Source organism: Schistocerca serialis, chromosome 4, assembly GCF_023864345.2.
Source record: "Schistocerca serialis cubense isolate TAMUIC-IGC-003099 chromosome 4, iqSchSeri2.2, whole genome shotgun sequence".
Classification (NCBI taxonomy): Eukaryota; Metazoa; Arthropoda; class Insecta; order Orthoptera; family Acrididae; genus Schistocerca; species Schistocerca serialis.
The window spans coordinates 499,310,012-499,328,483 of NC_064641.1; the positions used below are offsets into that span (position 1 = coordinate 499,310,012).

Below are 18,472 nucleotides of genomic sequence, written 5' to 3' on the forward strand. Positions count from 1 at the left end.
ATTCTGTTGAGCTTGGTATGAGGAGAAATGGTGACTGGTCTATCTCGTAACTTGACACAGGCCTGAAGTGGCCAAGATTGGTTGGTGTACGATGGTTTGATCAGCTAAGATTCATTTCTCATCATCTCTATCACCGCAACTTCCCCAAACTGATCTTCAATATTTTCAATGGAAAACAATGGCTTTGTTGTAGCAAAAGAACTGCCAATAGTCCAGGAACAAACCAAGAACTCAGCAAACTGTCCACTTCCATTTCTCCTCATCTGGCTCTAGTCTTGAGGCATGGTCAATGACAGAAATGCAATAGGATGTAAACGTCTGCATTAAAATCACTGTTCCTGACTGATGAGAGGGCCATGTTTGCAGGCAACCATTAAGTTTGATCGATTTCACTGTGGATCATCCACCCCTATGTCACTCACTCCAATTGGAAGCTCTCCCCGTTGGTGCCACCCTGCCAAGGCAACGGCCACCTGGCACAGTAGCCGTTGCCTGGAGTAAAGGTACTGCGAAGTGGACACGCATCTACTCCTTGGCTGACATGGGGAGGTTACAGCTCAGGCATTGGCAGTGCAGTCTCTATGTTGTCAGGGGGCTACCACCGAAAGGGTGCATGACAACCCCCCCTCCCCCTCCCTCACAACAGACTGGCTACCACACTGGATTTCGGGTGCAGATGTAGGTCCACCTGACTGGTAGCTGCAAAAGATAACAGTGCACAGTGGGGAGTTAATGCACCACAGTAAGGCATCCTTCCTCAAATGGCCCACACTTTGGCAAAATTTGGAAAGTGGGGGTCAAACCCAAAAAGGAGATCAGAATTTAAAAAGCCAAAAGAAGGCAAAGCAAAAAGTGTTAAAAAAGTGAACAGAGTGAAAACCTCCAGAAGTTTGAAGAACAGTCACAAAATCAAGATAAAAAAACTTGACCCAATAATAAAAAAAAAAAAAAAAAAAAAGGACTGCTTTTAGTCGCCTCTTATGATAGGCGAGGAAGAGCTGCGGGTCTATTCTAGGCCCCTTTACTGCCCAAAGAAATTTTTGACATGAATTTCCAAGGGAGCCACCAGACATTATGACAATTACAGCTTGGTATGACAAGTTTGTAGCTCCTAGGATGTAAACAGACAGACAAGTTCTGTCAGAAAAAGCACACCTGACAAAATGATACAGGAGATCAGACCTTTCAAATAAGCCCATCAAAGTCAGTTCACTGAGCATCTCTTACTCAACAGTTGACAAGATGCTACATAGAAATGTTGTTTTCCCTGACTAAGCAACCTTTCACACACATGTTGGAAGGTTGAATAAAACAACATTCACATGTGGTTTGTGCTCATGAAAGACAGCACAGTTAGAATATTTTTCTGCATTGTGCATATAGTAACAGGAACCATTGATCTGGCCTTGCTTGAGCAATTTTTGTCCCTCAGCTTCTTTCCCTTCACCAAAATGTGATCTTCCTGCAGGACGGTGCTCCATCGCAATGGAGTTTATACATTCTTGTCTTCCTGGACAGAACATTTCTACAGTGACAGATACAATGTGATGCGGCAGTCAAGTGGTCATGGAGATCACTGGACATAACTATCTGGATTTCTTCCTAAGGCTTTATGTAAAACACATTGTCTATGCCTTGTCTTTATCTGACTTTGGCAATCACCACAGAAAAACTGTGGATGCAAGAGGTTGCATCTCCAAAGAGATGTTCGTGTGTGCATGGGTTGCGACAGAGTTTAAGCTCAACATTTTATGAATTACAAAAAGTGTCTGCATAGAACTGCATCAATTTTTTTGTACAAAAATCTGTAAGTTACTTTACATGATGCTGCAAATCAGAAGTATCTATGTCCCACAGTATTTTTAAATTGCATTTGGAAATTAGAAACGCTTCATGTGAGCAATATTTACAGTTTTGATTATGGTTTGTATATGCACTTAACACCGTCTGGCACGGCGGCAGCTGTTGCTGGGACTTCTGATGCTCCAGGATGACAAGTAACCACTCCTTGTCATACCAGGGGAGAGAAGAGCTCTGCCAAGCGGGTACATAACAGGCCCACTACACATGCTGGTGACCTAGCAGGGCAGAGGGGGGGCTACAGCAGGGAAGGAAGAAGGTAAGGAAGGAGGGGGAGGGGGGGAGAGGAATCCACGCCATAGACGCTTGGTTCTTCCCCAAATGACACACACTAAAGACAGAAAAATTTAAAAGTGGAGGTCAAAGTCAAAAGAACCAGGAGCCCCCTGGGAGTTGACTGAAACCTGATAATGTCATACCGAAGAAGAGGGTTGTTTTGGGGAAGGAGACCAGACAGCGAGGTCATCGGTCTCATCGGATTAGGGAAGGATGGGGAAGGAAGTAGGCCGTGCCCTTTCAGAGGAACCATCCCGGCATTTGCCTGGAGTGATTTAGGGAAATCACGGAAAACCTAAATCAGGATGGCCGGACGCGGGATTGAACCGTCGTCCTCCCGAATGCGAGTCCAGTGTCTAACCACTGCGCCACCTCGCTCGGTACCGAAGAAGAGTGAAAAGGGAGGCAGTGATGGCAGTTCATCCTCAATTTACACTACTATTTTATGAAACATTTCATAATTTTGATCAAAGATGTGTACCAAAAATATCTATTAATAATGCAGCGGTACTTAAATTTACCTTTGCAGTCTCTCTTGTTTACTTTCTTTGCATTTGTATCCTTGGTGCTGACCTGAGAAAGAAAGAAAATCTTTGAACTCTTATGTCTGACAATGAAAGCCATATACTAAAATTCTCCTTTTAAAATTTATTCACTAACCTTATGTTTTCCATACTGTTCATCACATGTGACTTCTCTTTTCAGAAAATCTTTGTACTCCAATATGTAACTGGTCTGTATAAACAAAAGTTTTAGTGTTAATAAAAATAATTTGAAAATTATTATAAAATACTACTAAAACAAAGAAGAGATACTTTGAAAAATCATGAGAAAAATCGGAAAATTTTCCTAAAGGAAATCCCTGCAATATTTAGATTTTGTTTCAGGGATACGAGCAGGGAAAAAGTATTGCCATGTTTGGAATTTTAACTCTTCAGTAGCTGAATGTAAAGATGATGATGATTGTTATAGAATCATCAACAACATTATATGTAAGAGAAATGAATGTACTTAAAAACAAAACAACAACAAACTCTAAAACCACACAGGAACACCACAAAATCACAATATGGTAAAATATAATATTGAAATAACAAAAAATAACATGAAACACAAATAAAAACAATGCAGGGCAACATTAAATAAAATCCATTATAAAATAGCATTATAATCCTTTTGAAAAGAGACCTCATTATTTTGATCGTGCGACCACTTAATAAAAGTGGACGACTCAGCTACTCTGCACACACTAAAAATTTCCCACCAAATATTTTAGGAAGGTGGTCAGATAACACACAAAACATTAAAACCCACACCACAATCATCTCATTATCACTGACAGTAGTGGGCTTATCCCGTACAACAAACAGATCTGCTCAGAGGCCAGCAAATAGAACACAATCAAAGTATGGTGTATTGACACCTATGTTCCACACATTTCACACACTGGTCACTGTTCCAGTCTCAGGACAAACCGTGTTGGAGGACAACATCCCACTCATAGGCGTATAAGAGCAACTTCTTCTTCTTCTTCTTCTTCTTCTTCTACCCCTGAATACCATATACCATGTTCTGCTGGAAATATCAGTCCAGTGGCAAGAAAGGCACTTTGGGAATCTACAAAGATAAGGAAAACTTGTCATGATGTTGTTTAAACTGTTCAAATTCTCTCATGATAACAAATAGTTCTTTGTAGTACATTGAAAACTGCCCTGGGAGCCATTGCCTGAGGACACACCTAAGAAACATGAGTGAGCAGCCGATGTCCCCTTGTGTAGATCTCTCTCTATAAACACCAACAAATTCCTGTTACTGATTTAAAACCTCATGAAATTTATGTAAGAACAATGTAATCTGGGGTTTACAGACCCTCCTGTAACCCATCAAACCTAAAGTTAACCTTGGTCTCATTAGTAGCCAAGGAGATCTTCCAGGGGTGTAAGAATAGCCATGGGGGCCTCCGAGCAATTACACAAAGTGAGCCTCCTCTGCTTCCTGTACATCTACCTCCCATCCACCCCATTCCCAACTGAACAAAATGTTGCCCTCACATCATCTCTCATAGCCAGCACCCCTCACACCCGCACTACGCACACCACCCTCTCCATTGCCCAACTGCTCTCCTCCCACTTGAGACAAAAAATGAAATAATATCATCATCCTCACCAACCTTCACATCATCACCATCATCATCCTCACCATCCTCCTCTTGTCTTGTCATTTTTCCTGCCTTATGCAGGGTCAATGTTTCTATCAAGTTTCTTCCACCTTTCCTAGTCCTGCATGTCATCCTCTGTCAGTTGCTGTTCCCTCTGGTCCTCTCGAATGCAGTCCAACCATCTCTTTTTAAGCATCCTCCTTTTCGTAATCCCTTCCACTGCCATCTCCACTAGTCTCCCTGCAACATGACTCTTTCCTCTTCTTGTACGTCCATATCACTGGAGTATTCTCTCCTGCACTTTTTTGGATACCTCAACTTTTACGATTCCTCAGATTTTCTCATCTGGCAACTGGACCATTCTGATGACTTCACACATCCACCTCGGCATCTTCATGTTACATACCTCTAGCCCGTTGCACTGGTTCTTAGCTGTTGCCCATGTGTCTGCTCCATAGAATAATTCTTGCCTTACAACTGCTTAAAATGTCTTCGCCCTGACTAGGTCATTTATATTCTTGTCAGAGGATTCTAACATCCTTTCCCAAATTCTCCATCCAGCTTGCATTCTGTGCTCTATCTCAGAATCCAGATTTCCATAACTTGCCACTGTTGTTCTGAAGCACTCTACCCTCTTTAGGCTTTCGCCATTCATTGTGACTGTCTCCTGTGAGAGATAAACTTAAAAAAAACTCTATTTTATTTTAAATACTTTGGTGAAGTGAAATATAATCCCTAACCTATGCACACATGAAATAGCTTTTCATTCTTGCATCACTGCACTTTTTTATTAAATACAAAATCAAACAGCACTTTATGAGAATCTGCATTTATCGGCAAGACAATATTTTTATGTTCAGAATAAAAGAATATTAATTAATTAATTAATTACAACACTGAACAATTCACAAAAAGTGAAATAATATCTAACACTGTGCTGAACAACAAAATAAGAATGAACAGATGATTTGAATAGATGATTTCAAAGCAAGTAAGTTTGATTATCAGTGTAAAAATGAAAATTGCTAATGAAATGCACTTACTGATTTAAATTCTAGCCTTACTTAAATGATCATACAATGTGGGCTTTCACAGCCAGCAACTTCTGTTTTATGGGCTTTAGGCCATCGTCCAAGGCATGTTTTTGGATCCAACATTTCGTTTCCTAATGCTGGAGGTAACATAAGAGGCTACAGAGATTCAGGTAGCAGTTTCAGACTTAAAAACAAGCTAAGCACAAATTCTAAAACAGTCATGTCGCAGCATCATCAGACCACTGTCTAAGATTGGGAGTCATGTCGATGTGTATTATGGAGCTTGTAGTGAGTGAGAGCTGGCACTGTTTGCTTTACTTATCACTAAGGCCCATAGCTTGTCTCATTTCAATCCTCCATTTTCTGTTAAACTTGTTCTGTACTTCTGAAGGATTCTTGTGTGTTCAAAATATTTTTATGCTTTTAAAGTATGATATTAAACAAGTTTTGAGCCTTAGTGCCTTAAAGAAAACGGTACCAACTATTCGCCACTACAGCTCCGTAACACTTCAGCTTGCTGATCTTGTTAAAGTTTGTACCTGTATTTGACTCTTTATAGCCTCTGATGTCTCCAACATGGTCTATCACTCATAAAACAAAAATTACTTAAATGAATTTTTCCTCGTTCTTGTGTTTTCAAAATGGTTCAATTATTGTAGGGGGGGGGAAAAAAAAACAGTATTTATTGTCTCTCATTTTCTATACAAATTTACACACCTCCATCTTTACTCTGTGAATCACTACAAAACTGAGTAGCAGCGGATACCTGTGTGTGTGTGTGTGTGTGTGTGTGTGTGTGTGTGTGTGTAACGAACATCAGTCCTTAAAACCACATATGAAGTTGTGAATAAATGTTGTCACTGGACAAAAACAGAGTTGCTTTAAGAAGTTATATGCAGCTGCAATGTCCACACTCTCAGACTGCAAGGCCTTAGGTGCTGTATTAATTTTCTCTTGTCTGTACTGAATCTAGAAAGGGTAAGATTATGTTTTTAAGACCTACTCCTACACTTTGCTCATTTCATTTCTTACTCTTATGAGTTATGTTTATCAGAGCCTTAAAACATTTATGAATTTCTAAGCATATAGGTAGTTTCTTATCTATCAGCCCAACCTGCTGAATCTGATGCCCTCAGTGTTACCTTGGAAGTACCTGTGGAAAAAGTTTTTAAATCCTGCCACTGTAGCATGTAGTGACCATAATATCTGTAGACATTGTCAGCTGTTTCGAAATACAGAGCTATTCATGGCTTAGTCTTTTGGACTCTACAGCAGCTTTAAGTATTACATTTAATAGGTGATATGGTCACTTTTTGCAAACCATTGCATACACCACTCACTCCAGGTTCTCCATCATAGTCTTGACTGAAATGCTTGTTCACATCTGGTGCCTCTCATTCTATATATTCAATTAACTGGTGTTCATATCCTAAAACAGATTGATCTCTGACCTGGGTAAAACTGGTAAACGATTTGCATATCTGGGGCATCAGGGGCACTGACCCAGTCGTCCTGGCTTAGTTGCAAGGTTACTATTACCGCAATAGCTTCCTTAATCGGGTGATTACTATATTTCACACATACTCTTACAATAAATGATACACTGCAATTTGACACAGTTCCCAACAATACAGGGGTCTCTGCAGCAGCTCACGCCACTGCTTAGCATTAGTCTGAGAAGTGGCGAAAGGCAAGAAATGTGTGTGCAAGAACAGAGCAACAATAGTGATCAGAAGGTGAGCCATCGAAGTTCTCCTAATCCATGGAACCCAAAACACAGGTGTCACCTTTCTGCAATTAGCACTGTAACACTGGGTTATTTGTGAGTCTGACCTATGTTCCACTGAAGATATTCATGCTGGCAAAAGATGATCGTGTCTTTTATAAAGATTTTATGTAGTATCTGCCTTGATTTGTGACCTGTACAGATGGTACATATGCAGTGATGTAACACGGCAGGAGCGAGGCACAGAGTGGTGAGCACGACAGCACCTGCTGGACATAGACATCTACATCTACATCCATACTCCCCAATCCACCATACGGTGCGTGGCGAAGGGTACCTCATACCACAACTAGCATCTTCTCTCCCTGTTCCACTCCCAAACAGAACGAGGGAAAAATGACTGCCTATATGCCTCCGTACCAGCCCTAATCTCTCTTATCTTATCTTTGTGGCCTTTCCGTGAAATGTAAGTTGGCAGCAGTAAGATTGTACTGCAGACAGCCTCAAATGCTGGTTCTCTAAATTTCCTCAGTAGCGATTCACGAAAAGAATGCCTCCTTTCCTCTAGAGACTCCCACCTGAGTTCCTGAAGCATTTCCATAACACTCGCGTGATGATCAAACCTACCAGTAACAAATCTAGCAGCCCACCTCTGAATTGTTTCTATGTCCTCCCTCAATCCGACCTGATAGGGATCCCAAACGCTCGAGCAGTACTCAAGAATAGGTCGTATTAGTGTTTTATAAGCGGTCTCCTTAACAGATGAACCACATCTTCCCAAAATTCTACCAATGAATAGAAGACGACTATCTGCCTTGCCCACAAGTGCCATTACATGCTTGTCCCACTTCATATCGCTCTGCAATGTTACACCCAAATATTTAATCGACGTGACTGTGTCAAGCGCTACACTACTAATGGCGTATTCAAACATTACAGGATTCTTTTTCCTATTCATCTGCATTAATTTACATTTATCTATATTTAGAGTTAGCTGCCATTCTTTACACCAATCACAAATCCTGTCCAACTCATCTTGTATCCTCCTAAAGTCACTCAACAACAACACCTTCCCATACACCACAGCATCATCAGCAAACAGCCGCACATTGCTATCCACCCTATCCAAAAGATCATTTATGTAGATAGAAAACAACAGCAGACCTACCACACTTCCCTGGGGCACTCCAGATGATACCCTCACCTCCGATGAACACTCACCATCGAGGACAACGTACTGGGTTCTGTTACTTAAGAAGTCTTCGAGCCACTCACATACTTGGAAACCAATTCCATATGCTTGTACCTTAGTTAGGAGTCTGCAGTGGGGCACCGAGTCAAACGCTTTCCTGAAGTCAAGGAATATGGCATCCGTCTGATACCCTTCATCCATGGTTCGCAAGATATCATGTGAAAAAAGGGCGAGTTGCGTTTCGCAGGAGCGATGCTTTATAAAGCCGTGCTGATGCATGGACAGCAACTTCTCTGTCTCAAGGAAATTCATTATATTCGAACTGAGAATATGTTCGAGAATCCTGTAACAAACCGACATTAAGGATATTGATCTGCAATTTTGAGGATCCGTCCTTCTACCCTTCTTATATACAGGCATCAATTGCGCTTTTTTACAGTCGCTCGGGACTTTACGTTGGGCAATAGATACGCGATAAATGCAAGCTAAGTACGGAGCAAATGCAGCAGAGTACACTCTGTAAAACCGAATTGGAATCCCATCAGGACCTGGCGATTTATTTATTTTCAACCCATTCAGCTGCTTCACAACCCCAGGGATGTCTATCACTATGTCCTCCATACGGGAATCTGTACGAGACTCAAATGGCGGTATGTTTGTACGATCCTCTTGCGTGAAAGATTTCTCAAATGCTAAATTTAAAATTTCAGCTTTCGTTTTGCTGTCTTCCGTTGCCAGACCAGACTGATCAGTGAGTGACTGGACAGAAGCCTTCGACCCGCTTACCGATTTTACGTAAGACCAGAATTTCCTTAGGTTTTCAGCAAGATCTTTTGCTAAGGTATGATGGTGGTAGTGGTTGAATGCTTCGCGCATCGCTCTTTTTGCAGCAGCACGAAAATCTACTAACTTTTGCCTGTCCTCTTTCTCCCGATCTTTCTTGTATTGCTTCCTGGGCATTCTCCGAATTGCGCTGTTAAACCATGGTGGGTCTTTTCCGTCCGTAACCCACTTTTTTGGCACATATTTGTCCAATGCATGATTTACAATGTGTTTAAAATTTGCCCGTAATTCTTCCATGTCCATCGTACCGGAAGTAAATGAAGTCGATTCATTTACTAAGTGGGATGCTAACAACTGCTCATCTGCTCTTTCTAGTAAGAATACTCTCCTAGCCTTCTTGACCGACTTTTTAACTTTCGTAACCATAGTCGTAATGACAAAATCATGATCACTAATCCCTGTCTCAACACCAACACCGTCGATGAGGTTTGGTCTGTTCGTGGCTACCAGATCTAAAATATTTCCATTACGCGTTGGCTGTCGATTTAGCTGCTGAAGACAGTTTTTGGATAATGTATTCAAAAGTAATTCACATGAGGGCTTGTCTGTACCACCTATAATGAATCCATAGACATCCCAATCTATACTAGGTAGGTTGGAGTCGCCTCCGACTAATATAGCATGATCCGGGTACTTCTGCGATACAGAGTGTAGACTCCCTCTGAATGATGCTAGAACTGTCACGGTGGAACCTGGTGGCCAGTAATAACACCTCACAATTAACTTTATTTCCCCTAGCCCTGTTAAACGTGTGCAGATAACTTCACAATCACACTCTACTTCGACCTCAGTAGACACAATATTTTTGTCAACTGCAATGAAGACACCACCTCCTACGGTGTCTAATCCGTCTTTCCGATACACGTTCCAACCCTCACTAAATATTTCAGAACTTCCTATATCAGGGTTCAGCCAGGTCTCAGTCCCAAGAATAATTTGCGCGCCACATGCTTCCCGGAGGGCAGTAATTTCAGGAACTTTATTCCAAACACTCTGAAAATTTACTGCTAATATCTTGATAGCTGAAGTGTCTTTACCCTGAGCGCGTCCTGATTTCCCTGCCTGCACGTTGACTGGTGAGTGTTCATCAAGACACCTCGCACTCCTGCCTAGCCTAAAAAAAACCCATGTGCATGCCGCAAGTACTCTGCTACTCGAGTAGCCGCTTCCTTTGTGTAGTGCACCCCTGACCGATCTAGGGGCGTCCTACAATTCCCCACCCAATAGCGCAAGTCTAGAAATCTGCAGCCAAGACCATCACAGAGTCGACGAAGCCTCTGGTTGAGACCCTCCACTCGGCTCCAAACCAAAGGACCCTGATCCACTCTGGGAACGATGCTGCAAATAGAGAGCTGTGCTTGCACCCCACGTGCGAGGCCAGCGGTCTTCACCAAATCCGCCAGCCGCCTGTACGAACTGAGGATCGCCTCAGAATCCAAGCGACAGGCATCATTGGTGCCGACGTGAGCAACTACTTGCAGATGAATGCACCCCGTACGCTCGATAGCCGCAGGCAAGGCCACCTCCACATCTTGGATGAGGCCCCCCGGCAGACAAACTGAGTGCACGTTGAATTTCTTTCCAGCCCTGTACACTATTTGCCTAAGGGGCTCCATCACCCGCCTAACGTTGGGGCTCCCAATAACCAGCAAGCCTTTGCCCCCGTGTGCCTGCTCGGGCCCTGGTGAAGGAGCGGCCACCTGCCACTGACAGGATGAACAGGCGAGGCCAGCCTCCACATTGGCCCTCCGCCTTGAGCGACGTGAACGCGTTGCAGTCCACCACTCACCCTGAGGTGAGGGCGGCCCCAATGCGCCGGGTACAATAGAAGGTGCCTTGGCGGCCGAGTCAGCGGACGCAGCAAGCGACACCTGGCGTGTCTCAAGCGATGCACCAGACCCTCCACCGTCGCTGCACCTCAAGGCAGCAGCCTGAAGGCAGCTGACCATGGCCAACAGCATGCTCAGCTGTTTGCGAACTGCGGCCAGTTCCTCCTGCGCCCGCACACAGCACACACACACCCTATCCATCCTACTGCTAATAACTAACGACTCCGCGAATTTATACTCTATAGCTATCAATAAGCAATATTACTCCTCTCAGATATGAGAATACACAAGGATTTTATGTAATTAAATATGCAAGAGCACAAACACTCAGAAAGAAATTAAGAATCAAACATCTACGTCTTGGTGATGCCCCTTGAAGGTCAAGACATACTACAAGGTAAACACCCAAGAAAAATGAAGAGTGTAAATTGTAGATCTTAAGGCGAGTTTGGTGTGGCCAGACATGTTGAATGATGTGTCTGAAGTTCTGAGTTATTGATAATTGGATCTGGCTTCACAACTGATGTAAATAGTTGAAAGAATACAGCAGATTATCACTGAAGACATGTTTGTCATTCAGAAAATGGAAATAGTGAGACACACTCTTATAGCACATGGTCGTGTACGGAGTAACTGGACCACAAGAACAAAACAAAATGGTGAGCATATTTAGACAAGGTATCTGTCTGGTGTGAAAAGTGTAAATTGACTCTAAATAATGAAAAGTGTGAAGTAATTCATATGAGTGTTAAAAGGAACCTGTTAAACTTCATTTACATGATAAATCAGTCAAATCTAAAGGCCATAAATCCAACTAATACCTGGGAATTACAATTACGAACAACTTAAATCGGAAAGAACATACAGAAAATGTTGTGGGTAGGTGAACCAAAACTGCGTTTTATTGCACAACCCTTAGAAGATGCAACAGATCTACTAAAGAGATTGCCTACACCATGCTTTTCCCTCCTCTTTTGGAGTAGTGCTGCACAGTGTTGGATCCTCACCAGAGAGAGTTAACAGAGTACATCAAGAAACTTCAAAGAAGGGCAGCATGTTTTGTATCACTGAGAAACAGAGGAGAGAGAAGCATGGGCATGATACAGGATTTGGGGTGGACATAATTAAAACAAAGGCGTTTCTCGTTGCAGCAGAATCTTCTCATGAAATTGAAATCACCAACTTTCTCCTCCGAATGCGAAAACATTTTGCTGATGCCAACCTACATAGGGAGAAATGATCATTGTAATAAAATAAGGCAAATCAGAGCTTGCATGGAAAGATATAGGCGTTTGTTTTTTCCGCCACTGTTTGAGAGTGGAACAATAAAGTACTGTGAAGATGGTTCGATGAACCCTCTGCCACGCACTTGAGCGTGATTTGCAGAGTATCCACACAGATACAGATGTAGGTCTAGAATTGGCCTCTTATTGCCAGCCTCCTTTTGGGATCTGCTCTATCTGTCAGATGGATCCTGACTGGGAAGTGGTTGCTTCTGTGGCAGTTGTGATCCACTCCCAATGAGCATTGTCTGACTCATGTTCTTCAATATGATAACTATAGTCTGTGAGATCCCTTCAATACTTGAACCCTGGGCAGGTGGAGATACAGTCTCACAGTGCAACAAGTTCAGCAGTAAGTAGCCTAAGGGATCTTCACCTTCCAAGGGCTTATGTTGTGGAAGGTAAATAGAGCACACAGTGACACTGACAGGGCCATGAACTATGTCTGCCATGGCTTCCAGTGTTTTGGTCCATCACAGAAAGGAGTGGTATGTGGTCTTGACAAAGACTGGTATCCCAGCATCACCCTGTCACCAGAAAGGCCTTTTTCATGGGGCTATAGTCTCCAAGTAAAAAAAGTATCAGTATCTTTAAAATATGTCTCTTGTAGACATAGGAAGAGAAGTTTTTCCTGTATGAGAAGCCTCAATTTCTTCAAGAGCGTTCTGAACTCATTGATGATACACTGAAATATAGTGGGAAGGTCCTTCTCTGCCTTTCCCATTTCTCTTTACAGGGCTGGGGAATTTCTGATATTAAGTGGTGTGGGTGAGAGACTTTTTGGTTTCAATGTCCATATCTTCTGAATTTATGTAATCTGGTTCATTGCATACAACTAACTAAGGTGGTCTGATTGTTTTAGCTCTTTCCTCTTTTGTTGTTGCTTTTGAACTGAATGTTTTTATTTCTATGGTAGACTGTCCACTAATGGTAACTCCAGGTAGGCTTGACTGTCTGGAGGACATTACCTGCTTTGATATTGGTGTGCTTTTAGAATTACACTTGCATGTACATGCACTCTAGTTTGCATCAATTATCTGTACCCACGTTACTGCATTTATTATTGCTGGATGATTCTTTACCATTATGATAAACAATGTTGCAAAGACAGGTGGCTGTTGTGCCTTGATCATCATCTTAGCATCACTGTGAGGTACTTATTTGGTGTTCTTTATATTTTTGAGTTTTCTTTCATCCCCATTCCAATTCTAGATGACATGACAGCTAAGACAGGGCAGCAGAGTGGGCATAAGGTTCTTTGAATATCAGCTGCTTCACAATTTCTGCAGTGCCTGTCCCTTACATGTAACGTCCGCATTCCTGATGCTTAAAGCACTTTTAACAGCCTGGGTATGCAGGGTCGCCCTTTAGGCATAAGAACCCTGCTTTCATGTAAGCTGGGAGCTCAGGCGTCAAAGTTCAGGTAAAAGCTGCTGTTTTCAAGAGCACACCATTAATTCTCTTGATAATATTTCCCTACATCTATGACACTTTCACTTACCCATTCTTCTTTCAGTTCATATATTTACATCGCAATGATACCCTTGTGCAACAAACTCCTTTGCTGTAATTAAAAGAGTATTGTGCAGCCTGTCACAATTTTCCACTCCCCAAGACATCTGGAATTTAATGTTGTCAGTTACAAGGTAGAGGACTCTGCTAGCAAAGTTTGATTTTTGAACTTTTTCACTGATTTCAGGTTTCCAGCCATTCCAGACATTGTTTTCTGGATAGAAAAGGATGATAGATTTCAAAACTTTCATCTTATCACATCAGAATTAAAATCAATTTCTGGAATTTGAACTGTGTTGTGCTACTGTATTCCTGTCTCTCATTTTCTGGGACTGTTGTGCTCACCAAGTCATCCACCCTATTTACTAGGAGCGGTTTTTTCTATCAATCTTAACTTCTGTAGAAGTCTCGTGAGCAGCTATGAAAGTAAGAGTCCACCCAAACAGACTCCTACTTGTCTGGGTAACCCTTACACATTTGAAGTGCCTTACGATCAGGACAGATAAGCAAAGATCTTCACTCCCTTCGACACACAAGGTTCCACTGCTGCACAGTGGTTGCCCATTCATGAGCAAAACACAGTTACGGTTCACACTTGCTGCCACCAGCTTAGTGAAGCCATGTTTGCTGAACCCAAACACAGCCAATGAGGACTGACCTTCGTGAGGTGCTCACCAAATCCGCGCCATATCAGAAACCTCTACCATTAATATCCCTCCTTCCTGCCCCCACTTGAAATTCAGGCATGATAATCTTAGAAGTTCCAACTATCAAATTAATTTAACTTAAAAATAGCTCCAACAGATGGGTATCTGTTGAGAAGCCAAATAAATGTGTGGTTCATTTTCAGTAGTTGCAGACTGTAATAATTGCAATTCCAAGGAAAGCAGGTGCTTATATGTGTGAACGTCACAGAATTATCAGTTTAATAAGTCATGGCTGCAAAATACTAACACAAATTGTTTACCAAAGAATTGAGAAACTAGTTGAAGGTAACCTCGGGAAAGATCAGCTTGGATTCTGGAGAAATGGAGGAGCAAGTGAGACAATGGTTACCCTACGACTTATCTTGGATGACAGGCTAAGGAAACTCAAAACTATAGTATTTGTAGAATTGGAGAAAGCTTTTCAAAATGTCAACCTGAATACTCTCTTTTGAAACTCTGAATGTAACAGGGGTAAAATATAGGGAGCAAAAGATATATACAACTTGTACACAAACCACCTGGCAGTTATTACAGTCTAGCGGCTTGAAAGGGGAGCACTGGGTGAGAAAGGAGTGAGACACAGTTGTAGCCTATTCTCAATGTTATTCTGTCTGTACACTGAACAAGCAGTAAAGGAAACCAAATAAAAATTTGGAGAAGGAATTAAATTGAAGGCAGAAGAGATAAAAGCTTGTCAGTGAGACTGTAAGTCTGGGTAGTAAAATAACTGATGATGGCTGAAGCAGAGTGGACATAAAATGCAAACTTTATTTTTCCGAAGAAGTGAAATTTGTTAACATCGAATATAGATTTAAGTGTGAGCAAGTCTTTACTGGATGTATTTATATGGAGTGTAGCCATGTATGAAAGTGATACATGGAGAATAGGAATGTGTGAAATGTGGTGATGCAGGAGAATGATGAAGATTAGATAGGTATATCATGTACCCAATGAGCAAGTACTCTACAGAATTGGAGAGAAAAATTTGTGAAACAACTTGACTAAAAGAAGGGCTTGTTTGATAGGACACATTCACATGTCACAGGATCATCAGTATTGAAGAGAAATGTGTGTGTGTGTGTGTGTGTGTGTGTGTGGGGGGGGGGGGGGGGGGGTTAAGTTGTAGAGGAAGACCAAGAGATGAATAAAGAAGCAGATTCAAGAGGATGTAGATTGCAGTAGTTATTCAGAGATGAAGAGGCCTGCATAGGATAGAGTAGCATGGAGAGCTGCATCAAATCAGTCTTTGGACTGAAGACACCACCACCACCACCACCACCACCACCACGAAAGAAACAACGAGGAAGAGGGGATATGTTTTCTTTTGTTTTTTTTTTTTGTTTTTTTTACTTCACGTATTTCTTTTCTTTTCCACCTTCTTGTGGAAAGAAGAATCTTGAGTTCAATTTTTTAAGACCGTATGTGTCCACTTGTCACTGTTGTTGCTCGGTTGGCCAACATTTTTTTTTATCTGCATTAGCCTCAAAGGTTTTCATTAATATGTCTGACACTCATATATTGCACAAGAGATTGTTGTGATACAAAAAACAATTCTACTGCAGTGTGGTCCATGTACTGTTCATTAATGGCAGAAAACATCTGTTGTCTTTAGTAGTGTTCATGTGTGTTTTGACCTGAGCTCGCACACATTCTGAAAAAGTGTTACCCATTATGTCTGACAGACTGTTTCAGCATGTTTTTGGTGATAGGAATTTCAAATGTTTTTACATATATAAAATCTTTTCGAAATGTTCTTGGGTGTTCAAACAGTTGGTGTCATCAACATCTGTCTTGTTTTATGTACACAATGTTATATATCTATCTGCCTACACATTCCACACACTGTGTGCAGAAATTAGGTTGTCATCTTGTGTCATCTGAAAGTTTTCTGTTATACAGCATACATCCAGTTTGCCATGTACATTATCCCACTCTGAACACATACAAACTTGGTGTCCTCTGTCTTGGTACTCATACTAAACTTCTACTAAAAAAATCTATCAAACAGTCTCTGTTGCAGCACTCACCACTGTATCTATCACTGATCCACGCAGTGGTCCTTGAAGTTTCTCCAATAACTTCTGACCAACAAGCATCGACAACCAATTAGGCTTCAAAACACAAAGAAACTGGCCTATGCTTTCACTTTTCATACCTGTAACACAATTACAAAATAATCACAGAAACATTAATTTCAAAAATCTTGGTACCAAATTACTAAGTGTGGTAATCCTGTCAGAACAGCCTATATCAACGAAAATAATCAATGTTCAAAAATACAATTAGATAGTTAAGAAAATTCACTCACCATGTGGGAGCAGGAGAAAACACACATAAAAGACGTGGAAATCACAAGCTTTCAGAGGCAGTGGCTACTTCTCCTAGCAGAAAAGGGGGGGGGGGGGGGAATGAAGAGTGATGAAGGAAAAGCACTGGTGAGGTTTAGGAAATGGGGTCTGTTACAGAGAAGTTGCCCAGAACCCCAGATCAGGGAAGACTTACTGGATGGGATCAAAAGTAAAGATTCACTGTTGCTGCTGGTACCAAATTAACGGCAGAAGCTACAGTAATAAGCAAGAAAGGGGTTATTGAAAAAACATCGTATAAGCATCAATAAAAACAGACAACTAAGGCAGACAGGAAGGGGGGGGGGGTAAATAGCTAGGTTCTAAATAAAAAGAAATAGAAAAACAAAAGGGCAGAAATAAAGGTAATAGTTACTGAAAAGAAATGCTGTCACCACAAAAAATTAATGTAAATTTAGGCCAGATTGCTGTCAAGAATCAAGCATATGTAACGCCCATTCCCACCTGCAGAATTCTGAGAAACCCTTGTCAGAGGGGGAATCCAGATGGCACCTGTGGTGGAACAAGCACCAAGCTCATGACTATTATATTGTAGAGCACGCTCAGAAACTGAATATTGGGTGTTGCCAGTATACATCCTCTGTCTACGTGGGCAACAAGTGAGGCAGACTGGGTCTTATTTAAGGGCATGACTGTAGGAAATCATAGCCTTGTTGATTAATACATTGATTACCAGAATACTATCGAGTAACAAGAGGTGTACTCCTAAGTTTTCTTTTGGGGGGGGGGGGGGGCAGCAGTATCAGGATTGGGTGTGATGACACACCTGTACAGTGAAGGACAAGGTGAAAATCATGGTGTACTGTTGTAAAGTGTCTGCTTCTAAACAAATATGTTTGCTTCGAATGCCAAGACTGTACAGTAGGGAATGTTTGACACGAAATGGATGGCAGCTGTCAAAATGTAAGTACTGTTGCTTGTTAATAGTTTTAACATAAACAGAAGTGTGTTGCTGACCCTCAGAAAAGGTGAGGTCAACATCAAGGAAAGGGGCATTAGATTTGGAATCAGACCACGTGAAACATAATTGGGAGCATGTATGTAGAGATCCCAAAAATTTCAATAGGTCAGCCTCACGAGTTTGTATGACAATTATGTTGTCAACATACCTAAAACGAACCATGGGCTGACGACTTATGGATCCCAGGGAAGCCCGTCCAAGTGATCCATGAAAATGTTGGCATAGATAGGAGCCATCCTGGTTCCTACAGCCATACGCTTGATTTGTTTGTATGCCTGCCTCTCATAAGTAAAGTAGTTGTTCGTAAGTATAAAGGCGATCACATTGAGCAGAAAGGAAGTCATAGGTTTGTAATCACATTGGCACTGGTTGAGGTAATGTTAGCAGCAGACAGACCATGTACACAGGGTATGTTGGTGTAGAGGGAAGTGGCATCAATGTTGACAAGTAGGGTGTGTGGTGGGAGTTGGCCATTCTCACCTCAGCCTTCACTGGATGTAATTACCCCAACCAGCCTGATTCAAAAGCAGATTTCCTGGGCCATCAATCCAGTCCTGGTACTGCTGGTCCCTCCAATAAACAACTTTGGACCACGCCACTTGTCACTCAGTGTCATCCTGGTCTGGAGTGTATTAGTCAGCTACTTTGACAAGGCCATGACTTCCTAAAATCATGCCCTCAAATGCGATCCATTCTGTCTGAGATTTTGCCCACCACAACTAGCA

At 41.8% G+C, this 18,472-nt stretch overlaps 1 protein-coding gene across 4 annotated transcripts in view; it reads right to left on the reverse strand.

Moving 5' to 3' along the window:
* The window catches only part of LOC126475223 (uncharacterized), a 179,072-nt gene that overhangs the window by 25,149 nt on the left and 135,451 nt on the right, over positions 1–18,472 (reverse strand). For all 4 annotated transcript variants that reach the window (XM_050102891.1, XM_050102889.1, XM_050102890.1 and 1 more), the window contains 3 exons: positions 16,448–16,575; positions 2,797–2,871; positions 2,658–2,709 (listed from right to left, as the gene is read on the reverse strand). In XM_050102891.1, the coding sequence (XP_049958848.1) occupies positions 2,658–2,709; positions 2,797–2,871; positions 16,448–16,575 (255 nt within the window). The remainder of the gene's footprint in view (positions 1–2,657; positions 2,710–2,796; positions 2,872–16,447; positions 16,576–18,472) is intronic.